The sequence below is a fragment of the Parus major genome, chromosome 1 (genome assembly GCF_001522545.3).
Source record: "Parus major isolate Abel chromosome 1, Parus_major1.1, whole genome shotgun sequence".
NCBI lineage: Eukaryota > Metazoa > Chordata > Aves > Passeriformes > Paridae > Parus > Parus major.
In genome coordinates, this window is record NC_031768.1 from 66,945,228 (window position 1) to 66,960,074 (window position 14,847).

Below are 14,847 nucleotides of genomic sequence, written 5' to 3' on the forward strand. Positions count from 1 at the left end.
AACCTCCTAACATCCGCATCAAAGCCACTGCCCTGAACGTTAAAATGTCACTGCAAGTGTGTTTTATTTTCTGCCTCTGAATGATCTATGAAGGTATGCAAGAAGGGCACATATCTCATCAAGGGATTGGTAATGACATGCTGAACCTCTGACTTGCAGGTCACTGATTTAAATTCTCCACAAGCAGTTGTGACAGAGTATTACTGTCATCTTGTGGCAGTTTCATTACCCAAGTAAAATATGGAGGTGATGTCAAGTCTATTTCTTACTGAGAGCCAGTATTACTCTTTATTAAATCTTTAATCTTGCAATAAATAGTCTCTGATTGTAAAATTTCAGTCTGTTTAGCTAAGCAGAGTGAATGTCATTGTGCTGTGAAAGGTCTGTATCGAATTAAGTCAGTGTAAGCTTTGTATTGTTATGGATGGTGCAGATTTCTTTACTCCTAAACATGTTAACATTTGAGGAATGAGATGGTGTCTTCTTCATGTTGCGAGATTACATCACCAGACAGATGATGGATTCCTTAAGCCCAAATTAATGGAGATGAAAAGGAAAAAATGGTCATCACAAAGATTTAATTCTCAGTGACAATTACTAAAATTCACTAGTTTGTTATCTTTAGAGCTATCTAAGATTGTATCAGCCTGACAAAGGCCTAGATAAGGTACATACAAATTCAGCAAACTCAGAAGTAACTTGTTCTAAGGCCACATTCTACTCTTCATCACGTGACTCCAGAACACCTTGTTGAAATGGTTTAAACAACAGTTCGAAGAAGCATTATTTACACATGCATACCTGAATCTCATCTCCATGCTCTCCAATAACTTCCACCAATCTTGACAGGAGGTCAGACAAGGCGTGTGCAGAAAGGGGCTGCTTTAGGGCCCTGAATATCTGAAAAGAGCGACCAGCGTAATGTCTGGAAGAGCTTGAAAGAGCTGTTTGTAAAGCAACTTCACTCAGATGCTGCTCCAAATGAAAACCTAAGCAAAAGAGGTGGATGTCAGGTTCTTTTTTCCCTTTTTTATTACAGACTTTGCTGTGGGTCATAAACAGGCTGAACATACTCTCTGAGGAGGATATGCTCATCAGCACATGCTGCAAACACTGAGAAATGGAGCTTTAGAGAATTTGACATTTATTTTGCACAGAATTCAAGAAAATTCTGAGCACGAAATTAATAATCTGATTTATTTTTTTTTACAGTTTCTGGACAAACTTTCAAGCCATCCACTGTTCTTGCTGGCAGCAACAGTAACTTCTGAAAACTCCCAAACCTGAAGCTAAATTGAATTAGGAGTCTTTCTATTAGCTTCAGAAGGCATTGGATAAGATCTTTAATATAAATACTGATGCTGCATTCTGCTTTGATCTTGGAAATTATTTAATTAGTGACTGTGCTGGTTTTCAAAATGCAATCAGCACATTCCCTATGTTCTAAAAATGATAATAAATGAAAACTAGACTTTTATTGCCCGAAGAAATTTAACAAAGTATATTTACTTAGTAGCTGTTATGTATTTTACTAACAGGACACAGAGGAGGTTTTATCTGGCAGAATCAATCAAAAGGCTTTCTATCAACAGCTCTGAAGAAATATTCAATTCAACATTTAGCCACAGTTTAATCTAACATAACTGTTTTAAAGCAATTCTTTCATATGTTGTACATCCTTGTTAAGATACATTTACTGTGCTTCTGCATAAGCAGATCTACTAAGTCACAGGATAAACATTAAGTGTGGGAATTCTGTGAGGGAGTATTTTTTTTAGTTATGAAAGAAAGTATTTACTACCTGATTTGGAATCTTTAAATACAGATACAACATGGCGCAGAAAATTAGTGAGCTGTTCAGCACTCTTGGTGTTCTGATTTTTGGGAGTGATGTCTTCATGGCACCAAAGGGGACCAAATGCCCTTAAAGAAATACATAACAAAGTGCAAAATTTCTTTGAGTTATCTGAAATAAATATATTCAGTTAACATATATAATCTGTACACGTACTCAGATATTTACAGGGCCATGACCTGGTAAACATGCAATCAAACAGAATTTTAAGTAAAAGTAAATAAATATTCCTATGCTGTATTTTAAAATATAAGCCATGCTGTGTAGAGAGCAGCATAAACAAACATCTGTTTTTCAATTTAACATTGTGCCTAGAATCTGCTGTAGCTGGTAGTTAGTATTAGTTTCACTATGGCTTTTCACTATGCACTGTACTATATCTTATTTTATATTAATGAAACTGGCTTCTTCTACTAATTCATCTCTGAACATAAAACTATCAGTCAATTAAACACTTTATGTCTGTCAGGCAAGGTTTTTTTCTGTTTTTCTTTTTTTAAAGTTGCTTAATGAAAGTATGTACTTCAAGTACAAACATATCTTCTGCTTATCTGCATTACCTGGTTGTCAGAAACTCAATTAATTTGTTTGCTTTCTCATCTGATTCAGCAGCAGTGTCCATGTCCTCAACTTCTTGTGTGATCTGTGGGAGATTTCCACTGCTGCCTCCCAGACTGATACTGGAGGAGGTGGAGCTGGAGCTCAAGCCGGAGTCTGGCACTGGAGATGACTGGTATTCCCGCAGAAAGTCGAAGCCACCTGCCAGCCAAAAGGGAGGAGATAAAGATGGAATGCACTGTTGGGCCAGCTTTGCAGATGAAAGTGTCTGCCAAGCAGCTCTTTGCAGAGCCAGTGGCAGAAACCTTCCACTGGGAAACATGGGGAAAACCCGCAGAACACAACAACCCTCAAATACTGATGGGAGTGAAAATGGTACTTTGTTTCTAAATGTGTAGAATCCAGAATAAAATGAAAACAATCCAAGTCAAGATTTCTTTTTTTACTGCACAAGGACAACAGTACTTGGAAAACAAATATTCCAGGGCATTTTACGTTCAGAAGTAGAACTTTTTTAAAGTGAATTTAGAAACTGGCAAGTTCACTTCTCTGGGCTAGTCTGATATGGAAAAAAAACTGCAAGGTGGAATTTTTAGAATGATTATGCTGTCCTAATTTTACAAATGTAATGGAAATCAAGACATAAATATTTAAGGCTTCTGTTCAACATCTTTAGTAACTGTACCCACTGGACTAGTCATACAAAATATTTTCAGCACTAGGATGAAACACCTGAGTAAGAGTTCTGCTAGATCAAAAGCTTGCCACAGTGTCAGAGCTAAGATTAGAAACCCAGACCTGTCTTCTTAAAGTTGGACTTCTAGTCATGTTTAGGCTGTATCTACAACAGAAAAAAATGGCCTTGTGAGAAAAATGGGAGCAGGAAAAAATCCATTGCAAATCAGAAGACTCCTAACTTAGTTGCCTGACATTATGAGGAATAAACCTCATAATGCTGCAGTATTTTCAGTAAGGATTCTTTGCTATGGCTGCTCACCCACACTCTCACTCTTTATATTAGCTTCTCAAAAGCCAGTCCAAAATACCAAGTCTTGATAACTTCTTGAACTCCAGAGGGCCAGACTCAGGGTACCAATTACATTTTTTAGACACAAGGATGAAAACAGTTTTTCATTTGGCAGAAAAGCAGCAATATAATTTTAATGTAAGAATTTTATTTTGTATTTAATAGTTTATAGATGTGCACTGGGAAAGAAATCCACCCAACTCAGCACAGAAAACTCATGTGAGACATTTTTTCACAGAAGTTATTCAGAATGAAATTTCTTTGGCCAAAATAATTCATCAGTCTAAAACATCTATCCCTTCTGCTCATTACTTTAAAATAATTTTATTGTGTCTCAGAAAAAAAGAATAAGTTATCATGTAATATTTTTTATAAAGCCAAATTACTTATTACTTCCTAAAGAACAGTGGAAATGCCACTGATTTGAGAATCTTTACTTTTCATTTTTTACTATATGGTAAAATTCCTCACCCTCTTCCCCACAACTAATCCTTCATCCACAACTCTATATTGATTTTGTGATTCCTTCAAAACAGAACAGTACACTTGCTTTTAGTAATATTATATGACAACAGTAAATCTAACTAGCAGCTTTCCACAAATTGGTTCAAACCAACTCCTTAAAAACAGGTAAATAGCTAAAAGTAATGGAAGACTGACCTCAGCAGAAGTCTGAAGTAAGACTCCTAATGTAGAAACAGATTTCAGGACAGCAATGCAATGTATCAGTGATATAAAGGAGGGTGTGTATCATGTGAAACTTAATTTTATAATGGAAAATCTGAGCTGCACATTCTTGCTGCTCTTTCTGTCCCAGAATTATTTATTCATTTCTTTTAAGGTCGAGGAATGATTGCCCTCATTTAAGTAGCTCTGGATCCCTGAGGGGGGAATCAGGAAGTTATTAACCCTATTAATTTTAAAATACTACATTAAAAATTTTGCCTTACATTAGATAACTTTCTCACTATCATGAAAAGTTGTCTAATAATAAATTGTATGCATCCCTAGGGTGGTTTGTGTGGATTAGTATTAATGGGATCTGTTCATATTTGGCACTTCATTACTTTGATTTATCAAAACCTGACAGTATGATACAGTGTTCTTCTTTTGCTTCATTACCTGTGTAAAGATATTCAGGTAAGTATGCTGGTTGTACTGTCAGAGTCTTGGTCTCATTCATCTCTCTGGTCTGAAGAAGCACAGATGCAATGGCTTGATAATTGTTATTGCAAGATAATGCAATCAAAAGGTGAAGCAGTAACTTTTTACTGTGTTCAAAGACCTCCGGGCGGTAATGGTCAAGACCTAAAAAGAAAAGGTTACAGCAATCTCTGAATATGAAGTAATAATAAACAAGATCACATTCCAGAAATAGCAAAAATTCCAAGGCAGTTCATGACAACAGTGCAAATAAACAAAAGATGTAGTATTTCCAGACATAGTTACCAGTGCTGTTACTTAAATATATGTGTACATTCAGGTTCCAGACTGAGGTCCCACACAGGAGGTACAAAGAATGAGTGGCAATACAGCTTTATGTATTCTGTCTCACTGCAGTTAATTTGACAGGTCCAGAAAACCTTTAAAAATGAGGTATTCTTGATGGGGCTTGTCATTACATTGCTTACCACAGTATCTGGCTTTCTAGCACAGACATCAGTTTTAGAGTGAGTACAAACTGTAAGAGGCAGGTACTGATTTATTAAAAAAGGAACTGACAGACAAATCACTCAAAAAAGAACTTGAACTACTAGTGAGCAGCATGAGAAATTAGTCCCTACCTCAGGATGCAGAACTCAAACTGAAAGTCTAGCAGAGAAAGACTGATATGGTTTTCACTACTGCTGTCTGCCAGATTTAAAACAGCCAGAATAGTTCACAAATTACAAATACGAAGGAAACAGATATTTCTGCATTCTGTTTTAATTTGGATTCTCTTTCAGTACCTTGCTGTATACTTATACATGCTTCTGTTTAAGAGTAGTTTCAGTGCTTGAAAAGTTAACTTTTTTCTTCTTCAACTGCTCTCTTCTCAGAATATATTCCTCTTCAATAAAGAGGAATACTTCATTACTCTGTGTGGCAGCAGCCACCAGATCTTTCAAGTCAGGTGTTTTCTAATATACTCTAGTCATGATGGTTCTTCTTTGCCCTGCAATAATGAAGCTGCTCATACTGCCATAGTCTGAACACAGTGCCTTTGGTTCCTAAGGGCAATTCTTTGGAGGTCCTGTGACCCTTGGTCTTATTCATCTCCCAGCAGCCTCCTCCAAAAGAACTGTGGCTATTCTGCCCATCCCTATTTCAGCTTCTTAAGGTTTCTGCTCCTATTCACCTTTCTCCATTCTACTTCCACCTGCCAGGACATAATGAACCCATCCCACCTGGTTGTAACATACATCTGAAAAGATATGAAAAGGTCTTTCAGTTGAAAACAAATTCTGTATTGGCAACAGTTGTAGCTGAAGTCCTATTGAACCCCAAGGCTGTATGAAAGTACTGGCCCAGGAATTGTTATTGCTAACTAGGAAGTGAAAAGGACAGTTCAGTCTTTGTGCTTGTCCAGTGCTGGTCCTTTCTTTAACCTGTAAGAGTTCCAAGAAGGGTAAGCTTCTGTGACATGGACACATTTCCATGGGAAAGGAGTCTAGCTGTTCAACTAATTTCACACTGATTGCAAAAGAGATTTTAAAGAAAAGTGATTTCCATGCACCAGAGATAGGCAAGTTCAAACCAGCAGCCTGCCTGCCTGCTTCACCAACAGTACTACAAACCATTCAATAGCCTATTAAACAAACAGACATTGCAAAATTATTTCATTTTAATATCTTCTCACTCCTTCCAATAAATCAAAGGATACCAGCTCTCCATCTAGCCAGCATACTACCTTCTAGTCCTCTTTTCAGTCAGATGTGTGTCTGCCTGCTTACATTCCAACAAGACAGCAACACTTAATTTTTAATTACATACATACCTTTGGCTAATGTGTGGCATAACTTCCTTACAAGATCACAAGAGCTCTACTACAGAATAGAAAATCTTTCCACAGGAGATATAACAACCCTAGAGAAACTGACCTTGAAGCCTGAAAGCTCAGATCTCACTTTAGTTACCACTAAACCAGTTACATTGCATTACCAGTTACACTTAATTTTAATTTCACATTTCATAATTGTGAGGTTTTAGCCAAGGGATTGTCTCAATTGTATTAATAAATTTCTACTTATTCCTTATTAAAAATTTGTTATTTTGAAATTTGTTGCATAAACAAATAATTAAAGATATTTTTCTAGTGGATTACTAGTATCATAATGTGTTTCTGTGTATGTTTATTTGCATGACTCCCTGACAGCTCCTTAAAGCCATCTTAACTGAAGTAATCACACTGCTCTGTACAACTCCTTCTTAAGTTCTTCCTTTATTCTTGGGACAATTTCTAAGTGTAAGCAACAGTTTTCTCACACTTGCTCCAGATCATAGCAAAGACGTTGCTTGATCAGTTAAGGGTTATTGATTTGATCCATAAAATTTACCAGTTCTCTTTCACCTCCCTCTTACACTCACAAAGTTCACAGAAATAGACAAAAGAATGAGAAAGTTGTTATGGGCAGCCACAAAATAAGTTTAAATTTGAAGCAAATATATGTGAAATGTCATATCAAAACAGACTCTGGGAGTCCCATCCAACACAGTCCTGGTTTGTTAGTCCTGCGTTTCATTACAAGTTTGTGAAATCAACGTACTGATATACAAAACCCTATTTCATAAAAAAATTTTAAGCAGAACAGTTGGTAAGAGAGTAGCAGTAAAGGAGATCAAGCATCTTCTTCAAAATATACCTCATTTTACCACTGTGCTGTAACATCCCGATTTAATCTCTTTTTGCCTGCTGATCAACAGATTCTTCCCAGACTGACTGTGAATACTTAGTGGTAACTATGGTGACTGAAGAAAAAGTGAAGTGTGATCTCAGCTATAAGAAATTTATTTCACAACTGTCTGTGTTTATTTGTGAACACTATTATTTATCAGCCACGAAGTTGGGGAATGGCTTTATAATGCTAAATACCCTTGTGTGCTAAAAATTTAGGCCACTCACTTTTCATAACATTGAATGGCAGGACAAGGAAGGTAACAGCCTCCAGATGAACTGTGCTACACTCAGGAGCAGACAAAGTAGTGGGGACCAAGCAGTGCCTCAGTGCTCAGGTACGTAAGGGAGCACACTGATGATGAAGTATTCCACCAGCAGTGAAATTAATGAAGCTTTTCTGTCCAGTGGTCTGTGTCCTTACCCCACTACTTCTGCAGTACAGTTATCCTGACTCTCTTACAGACTGTTTTTGCAAAGGCAAGAGACAGCACAGGTGTGTGTGATCCATGTCCAAGGTATGTGTAGACTGTCATCACTAACCAAAGGCATGAATTGCACCTCCTTTTCTTGCAGGAGCCATGCCACACATTTTTATAGAGATATTTTAGGAAGTCATTCATCTTCAAATTCCTAAATAGCTCTCAAATTTGGGTGAGGTTGGCCAAAATACTCAAAAATTTCAAACTTTTGAGACCAATTACAGACTGTGACTGCTTGGGCTTTTTCTTTTAGGGTGGAGGGAGGAAATCACAAAACATGTAAGAAACACAGTTCTATATCTTCAGAAAAATTAAAGTAAAAGGAGGGAGTACATTTATACTTTCTTTCTTGTTCTGTTGGTCTTACCTAAAAAGAGAGCATGTAGCAATAAAGGGAGGTGAAGAGCCCAATCTTCTCTCACACTGTGATCCACTACCATCTCAGTCATGAAGATAACAGCAATATTGCACCTGGAAGTTAAATCACAGCATCAGTTTCAAACCTCTTGGAAACGGGAAAGCACAAACAGGACGCCTATTTCTGAAGAAATACACAATCTATATGCTTTCAGATTTGTAGCATTTCTTCTCAATACAATTAATGCTGCAGCACTTTAGTTACAGTATCAAGCCAACAAGTATCCATTACTGAAAAAAACCCCTATTATTGCCAATACAAATTATATAAAAGAGGATTTTCAGAATATGCATGGCCTAGTTAGAATAAAAGATCAAAGTGCTATGAATAACAGGCACAGAGGCCTGGGAAAAAGAAATTTTCCTTTTCTGTTTCAGTTGCTTCATCAGTCCTATTCTTATCAGTGATGTCCTAAATTGTAAATAGGCTTTCTGATAGAAATCTAGTAGAATTGTGAGCTTTCACTGCATGTTGATTTTTGCACTGGAAATCAGCAGAAATCAAATGTATGATTTTCAGATGTTCTGAGTGGTGAGACAGTTGGATTGGTGTTGGTCAGCTACTAAGAGGAAGCATCTCACTGTCTGAAATGTCAGAATGAGAAACTGCTCACCTATGAAGGGGTCCTCGGGGTGTGATGGTTTCTGGGAGATAGTCCACAAGTGGTGCCCAACATCCTCCATTGTATGGCATGGGCAGGGGATGTGGCTGTTTGGTTTCAACAATATTCAATAACCAACTTGTATATGGAGAAACAGGATCATCTGCATGGAAAAGCATTCAAAAAAAGTGCATAAAACTCAAGTCTGGTTACCTATTTTTGCGAAATATTAAAATAGATTTTATGCTAACATATGAGTTCAGCTGTTTGGAGCAATGTGATGCCATGAGATTTGCAAATTCCTGTGTTCAATAACAAGTGATGCATTTTTAATCCCTCTTTCATGCTGCTGGAAATTAAAGAGATTCCAGGCAGACAGCACTGAATGGTAGGAGCGGCAGCTGAATCCCTGCTGTCACTTAGTAGCTTTGGATCCAAATCACAAAGCACCAAGCAACAGACTTTCTCTTGAAAATGAGGGAAAAGTTCAGCCAACAAAGCTGCTGTCAGAAGCCATCTGCTGCAAGGAGTGAGTACCAGTGACACATTCTTGCAACTCCTCACCAGTGCCCTGCAGAGCGATGCTACAAAGGCAGAAGTTAAATGTCCTGAATTGGCAAGGAGGCATAAGGAATGTAAAAAACATCTTCAGGGTAATTTTCTTTCAACAGGGATGAATTCTATCTTGAATTTCTCAAAGTTGTATTTAATTTTGTTTTAGTGTGACAGCTGCTTTGTTAGTGAGTGTTTGGGTTTCTTCTTCCACCTGTTTATCTGGAATGATGTGGGTCAAATAAGTTACTTCCACCACTTTCTGTCTTGTCTCAGCTGCACAATTTCGTTCATCTCTCCTGTATTTTGTTCCCTCTCATTCCTCTTGATTTTCTCACTGTTCAGTTTTTATTTCTGAGGTCTGACAGTCTGTGATACCCTGCCATGGAAAATATCCTTTCTAGATCTGTTTTGACATACATTCAAACATTACCCTTTATGAATTTTTAGTGACTGTTATTTTTTGTTCTGTTCCTTCTTTTTTGTGTTTTCATTTGTTTGTTTTCTTGTTTGTTTTGTTTTGTTATGCTTTTGTATATTAGGTAAGCTTGAAACTCTCAGCATTTTCCTTTTCTTTTTTTTTTTTTTTTTTTAAGCAGCATGTATCTGATGCTTGTCAGCTTTCCCACGGGAAACAAAGCTGTTCTGATGCCTACAAAAGTAACAGAGTTGGATTTTTCTAATGTGCATCACTTCTTTTATAAAAACATCTTCAGATTTCCACATCTTCAGGAGACTTTAAATGCTGTAGCTGCTTCTCCAATTATTTCTAAAATGCCAACTTTGTGACTCCCATTCTTAAGTGCTGGTCTTTAAAAGAACACTTTATGTCTTTGTGGTTTAGATATCTACTTAGATTCTCTGGAGGATGATTGACTAGTCACAGATAAAAAAGAATAAAATGACTTAATAATGTATCAAAGTATGGCATTTTCACATATTCTTCTTCTAAGAATTAACCAGATAATGTTTGCCAGATGTTTTTCAAGAAAAAGTACTGCACGGGAGCTACTTATTTCTACCAATTGAAGTGTTTCACAGAAAAGTGCTTCATGAAGTTCACACCAAGACCTAGATCTCACTTCTATTTTCACAGGTTTATGTGCAGACAGAGAAAAAAAAAAAAAAAAAGCAGCACTTTGAAGGTAAATATACAAACCTTGCCTGAACAAAAGGGTTTGTGTGCTGCAGAGCTGTGTTCCCTATTTATATCCTCAGCAATACATGAATATTAAAGTAGGCTGGAGAGAGGAGAGAAGCCATAGCACCAAATCCTTTGCAGCCTGGGCTGCCTGTCTGAGGGAGTAAGTTGTGCTTTCTTAATGGAAGTTGCATTATGTTTCTTGTAGAAAGGCAAGAGGTATAAAAATTCCTTTTGCTTTAGAAGTCTATATAAATGTAAGTAGCTAAGTAAAATATATTTTATTTTCCTTCTAGGTATTCATATATTTGCTGAAGGAACCCTGTGAGAAGGACACTTTGCATAAATATTCACGGTACTACAAATCTTGCAGGTACAGGCAGGAAAGAACATTCGGGCACTGGCTGGAGGAGACATTCCAAAAGAGCAAAGAAAATTTCAGTATTTTTTAACCTTTTATCACTCTAAGCTCTTGTCAAAACCAGGTATTTGTGAAGGCTGTTCTGATAAGATAAATGCTGCTCTGTCTTGAAAGATTGTTCATGCAGATCAGATTAGCACCAGTGCTTCAGTTAACATCTGGTGAAGCATTTTAAGTAGCTGCAGCACTAGAAAGCTATAAAAAAATCCAAGGCAAGTGTACTAAATCCCACTGAGTTTGAGATGTTGCACACTTTCTTATGTATTTAAACTCTAAGAGTTTGTATATACACAATATTTTGTCGATACTGTGCTTCATAATTATGAATAGTAGTTGTTGGTGTACATTAAATTATCCTATCGTATTGTATTTTACAGTCTTTGCATATTTTGCAGAAGAGTATTGCCAAAAATGACTTGGATTAAAAAATACATAAAATCTTTACTTTTTATGTCAAAATACTGTTCCAAAATGGTGTCTGTAATACCAAACCAAGATATTATGGCCAATATAGTACTTGACCTGGCTTTAATAAGCCAGTGATGAAAGTCAATAACAAGATCTTGCCTTTTTTATATTTGGTTAGGGCCTAGCCAAAAACCGTAAATTGAATGCACTCCAGAAATGAAGTCACATCATCCAACTCCCCAGTTTTCCACTATTGTTCAATAGTTAACTGGTTTTCTTTGGAATCTCTGCTGAGAACCAGTGACCATTTACAGCCAATTCAGTAGAAATACTAAATAAAGAACATAAAGAACAAGAAGAATGCTCAGGAGCCTCATCTCCCCTCTAACACACGTTTGCACAGTGCAGCCAGAAACTGGTTGCAGAGAGCAGATAACAGCTAATGAGGAGATAAGATCTCATATTTGAAAACTCTGAGCCTCTTTTCATGCTCATATAACAGCACTTGATCTGGAGGGATATATTGCCAAATGGCACAACTCAAAATAGTTGCTCTAATGCTCTTACAAGTCTTTTGCCTTGCCATGTATGAAAGGCCCAATGCCTTACTCTCTGGAGGATTCTCTGCTGCTGCTGCTGCTGCTTTCTGTGAAGTTCTCTGGCCTTCAAACAGACTGAACCCAGATTAAAAAAAATAAATTAATTAAATGAGGTATGGAGGGAAAATAAGGACACTCTCTGCATGGCGATGCTACATTCCTGTTTATACAGAACTTTAAACAGAGAGGCTCCCCTGGTCATTAGAATGTTTTCCTCTCCAACCAAAACACCATTTCTTCAAACTGAATATAACTTACTTTTGTCATCATCGTAAGATCCTCCAGAGCTATTACTGTACCTCGATTCTAGTCGGGTATGCGCTCTAATGACATTACCGAACCTTCAAATACAAGAAAAAAAAAATCTTCATTAAAAACACAGACTGACATTAATCATGTGGACTTTATTTTTACCCTAAAAAAAAAAAAAGGCATTTCCTTAAGCATTCACTTTCACATAGGAGTAGACAGCAAATGAATGTAATGCTGATTCTTTCCACAAAACATTTTTGCAGCCAGTTACTGAGAAGTTCTAGCAGTGTGCTCCTGTATCACAAGCCTTTAAAATTAGCAAAGGAAAACTCTTATGCTGCAAATGTTAGATTTTTTTGAAGGAAGAAACTTCTAAGGATGATCTGAGATACAAACTATTCATAGCTGTTATTTGCCACAGATCATGTACATGGGTAAAATCCTGCCAAACTGATAACGCACTCAAAGCACAGTGCTAAAAATGCCAAGGCTGTGGGTTCAATCTCCATATGGGCCATTCACTCCAGAGCTGGACCCCATGATCCTTGTGGGTCTCTTCCAGCTCAGAATATTTTGTGATTCTGTGACTGACTGGATAGACCAAAGCCAAGCCTGCACCAGTACCAGGCAGGAAAAATTACAGCAGATCACCCTGCAAGAGGAGAATCCAGCAAATGCCAGAGCAGACCTAATAGAAAAGTTAAGGGATATAAAGTCAGAGCAAATTGCTCACAGCTGTCCTGAAATCTGCCACAGATTCATGCTAAGGTGACTTTTCCTGGTGATCTCTCTTGACTTCCTCCACCTTGTGTTCTCAGGGTAATCAGGACTGAGGTGGAATGAGGGGAACCATACTGACAGCTCACACAGTTGTGATGATCTAAAAACATCACCATTCCTGCAAAACTAGGAAACTAATTACAAATAGCCATGGATCAAACAAGACAAGACTGAAGATTTTCTAGACAAAATTCAATTCGGTTTCTTACTAATGTTCACACACCTTAGTGCAGGGTATTTCACTACACATCAACATATTACACTGTTTGTAATACAGTAAAACATACTACACTGTTTACAAAGCACGTATGTCTCATTAGCATGCAATAAATTCCTTGTGCAGTTGACAAAAAAGCATTGTGAGCCATCCAACACATGGTATTCTATCTATGACCCTCATTATTTCGTATGTTCTGGTGTATGAAGTCAATATTAATGGACATTCTAAGACTGACACACTGGTTCTGACATACAGACGCACTTACAGCCGGCTTTGGTAACATAAATGCCAGCAATGAGTTCAGGCAAATTATTTTCCATTTTCTTCTGAGATGCCTTTCAGCAGGATCCTGAATACCAATATCATACCTTCATAATTTTCCTTTCATTTTTATCATAAAGTCTCTGGCAGATCTGAAGCCTAAAAGCCTTTTTAGAGTCATATTTAAAACTTATATAAGACAAGAAATCCTGACTTGAACTACTGTAAGAGATGTTTGCTCAACTCACCTGTAAATCAACTGAATAAAAGCTTATCTTAAAGCTATGCAGCCATAAACATTAATGTAAGGAATCATAAAAATTCAGAGGAAAAAATGGTTTTATTATCCTTTTAAGAACAGTTCTAGTGCATATGTTGACATATGTTATTTTCCATAGCTGTCCTCTATAAAACATTTCATCCAGACAAAGGAGGTGTCCTTGCAATCACTGATCTAAATCCGCGAATTAAATTTTATTCATTGTCCATGAAATCAAACTGTGTGATCAAATCTGATTTTTTGTAACAATTTTAGTAATCATTATTTGCTGCACATTGCTATTCTTTTCTTTCACCTTTGCAGATAGTTCCTACAAAACCTACTTAGCACAATTCATTGAATGTAGGTTTAACAGTTGTTCCTTTACAATTAAACAAGAGTCAGGAACTAGAATCCTGAGAATAGCTTTTTTTATAAAATATTATGCATACTGGGATAACGCTACTTAGGATCAATCTGAGCACCAGAGTTCCTCACAGTGCAATGCAGAACTTTGTCCAACATCTTGCCCTCAGCCTAGGAAAACACATACATTTTGGAGGAAGAAACCCCAAGCCACAAACCTTTCATCAGTCTCCTTCACCACTCTGTTCTCCTCTGCGTCAGGAAAGCTATCCTGGCCAGCTACTACAGTGTTACTGCTGGAGGTGGTTCCTGTATATGAGATGTGAATAAGAACACCTGTTACACGCAGCAGACAGCATCTGCAAAGCAATAAAAGCCCATAACTTACAGCATTTTTTTAGCAGCTACAGTCAAAGTGCCCATCCTTCAAGCACTCGCACGTATGAATGAATGAATACTTCTACAAACCAGGACCTGCTTCCATGCCTGGATGGTGTAAAGTTCACATGCTTTGAGAAGAAGATTAACAGAATGATGGTCTTCTACTCCTTAAACTAAGCTCATGCTCAAGAGACACAGTCTATTGCTTTTCAAGGATTTGGCAAAACATCTACAAGGTTAAATGTGGGGTTGGTTATTAAGTGTATTTGACTACTGCAGCTTGGAAAATGGCATTAGGCCTTTCAAAACAGAACTGCCACACTGTTGAGGCTCTCAGTTTTCAGGAAACTGCTTGATGTATCTGCTGTGTTCACCATATTAATGATGACTTC

The 14,847-nt window shown here is 37.2% G+C and overlaps 1 protein-coding gene across 8 annotated transcripts in view; it reads right to left on the bottom strand.

The window, feature by feature from the left end:
* FRY (FRY microtubule binding protein) overlaps positions 1 to 14,847 on the bottom strand; it is a 219,076-nt gene that overhangs the window by 43,596 nt on the left and 160,633 nt on the right. For all 8 annotated transcript variants that reach the window (XM_015629518.3, XM_015629509.3, XM_015629499.3 and 5 more), the window contains 8 exons: positions 14,293 to 14,383; positions 12,195 to 12,277; positions 8,828 to 8,978; positions 8,164 to 8,267; positions 4,563 to 4,748; positions 2,416 to 2,614; positions 1,802 to 1,923; positions 802 to 989 (listed from right to left, as the gene is read on the bottom strand). In XM_015629518.3, the coding sequence (XP_015485004.1) occupies positions 802 to 989; positions 1,802 to 1,923; positions 2,416 to 2,614; positions 4,563 to 4,748; positions 8,164 to 8,267; positions 8,828 to 8,978; positions 12,195 to 12,277; positions 14,293 to 14,383 (1,124 nt within the window). The remainder of the gene's footprint in view (positions 1 to 801; positions 990 to 1,801; positions 1,924 to 2,415; positions 2,615 to 4,562; positions 4,749 to 8,163; positions 8,268 to 8,827; positions 8,979 to 12,194; positions 12,278 to 14,292; positions 14,384 to 14,847) is intronic.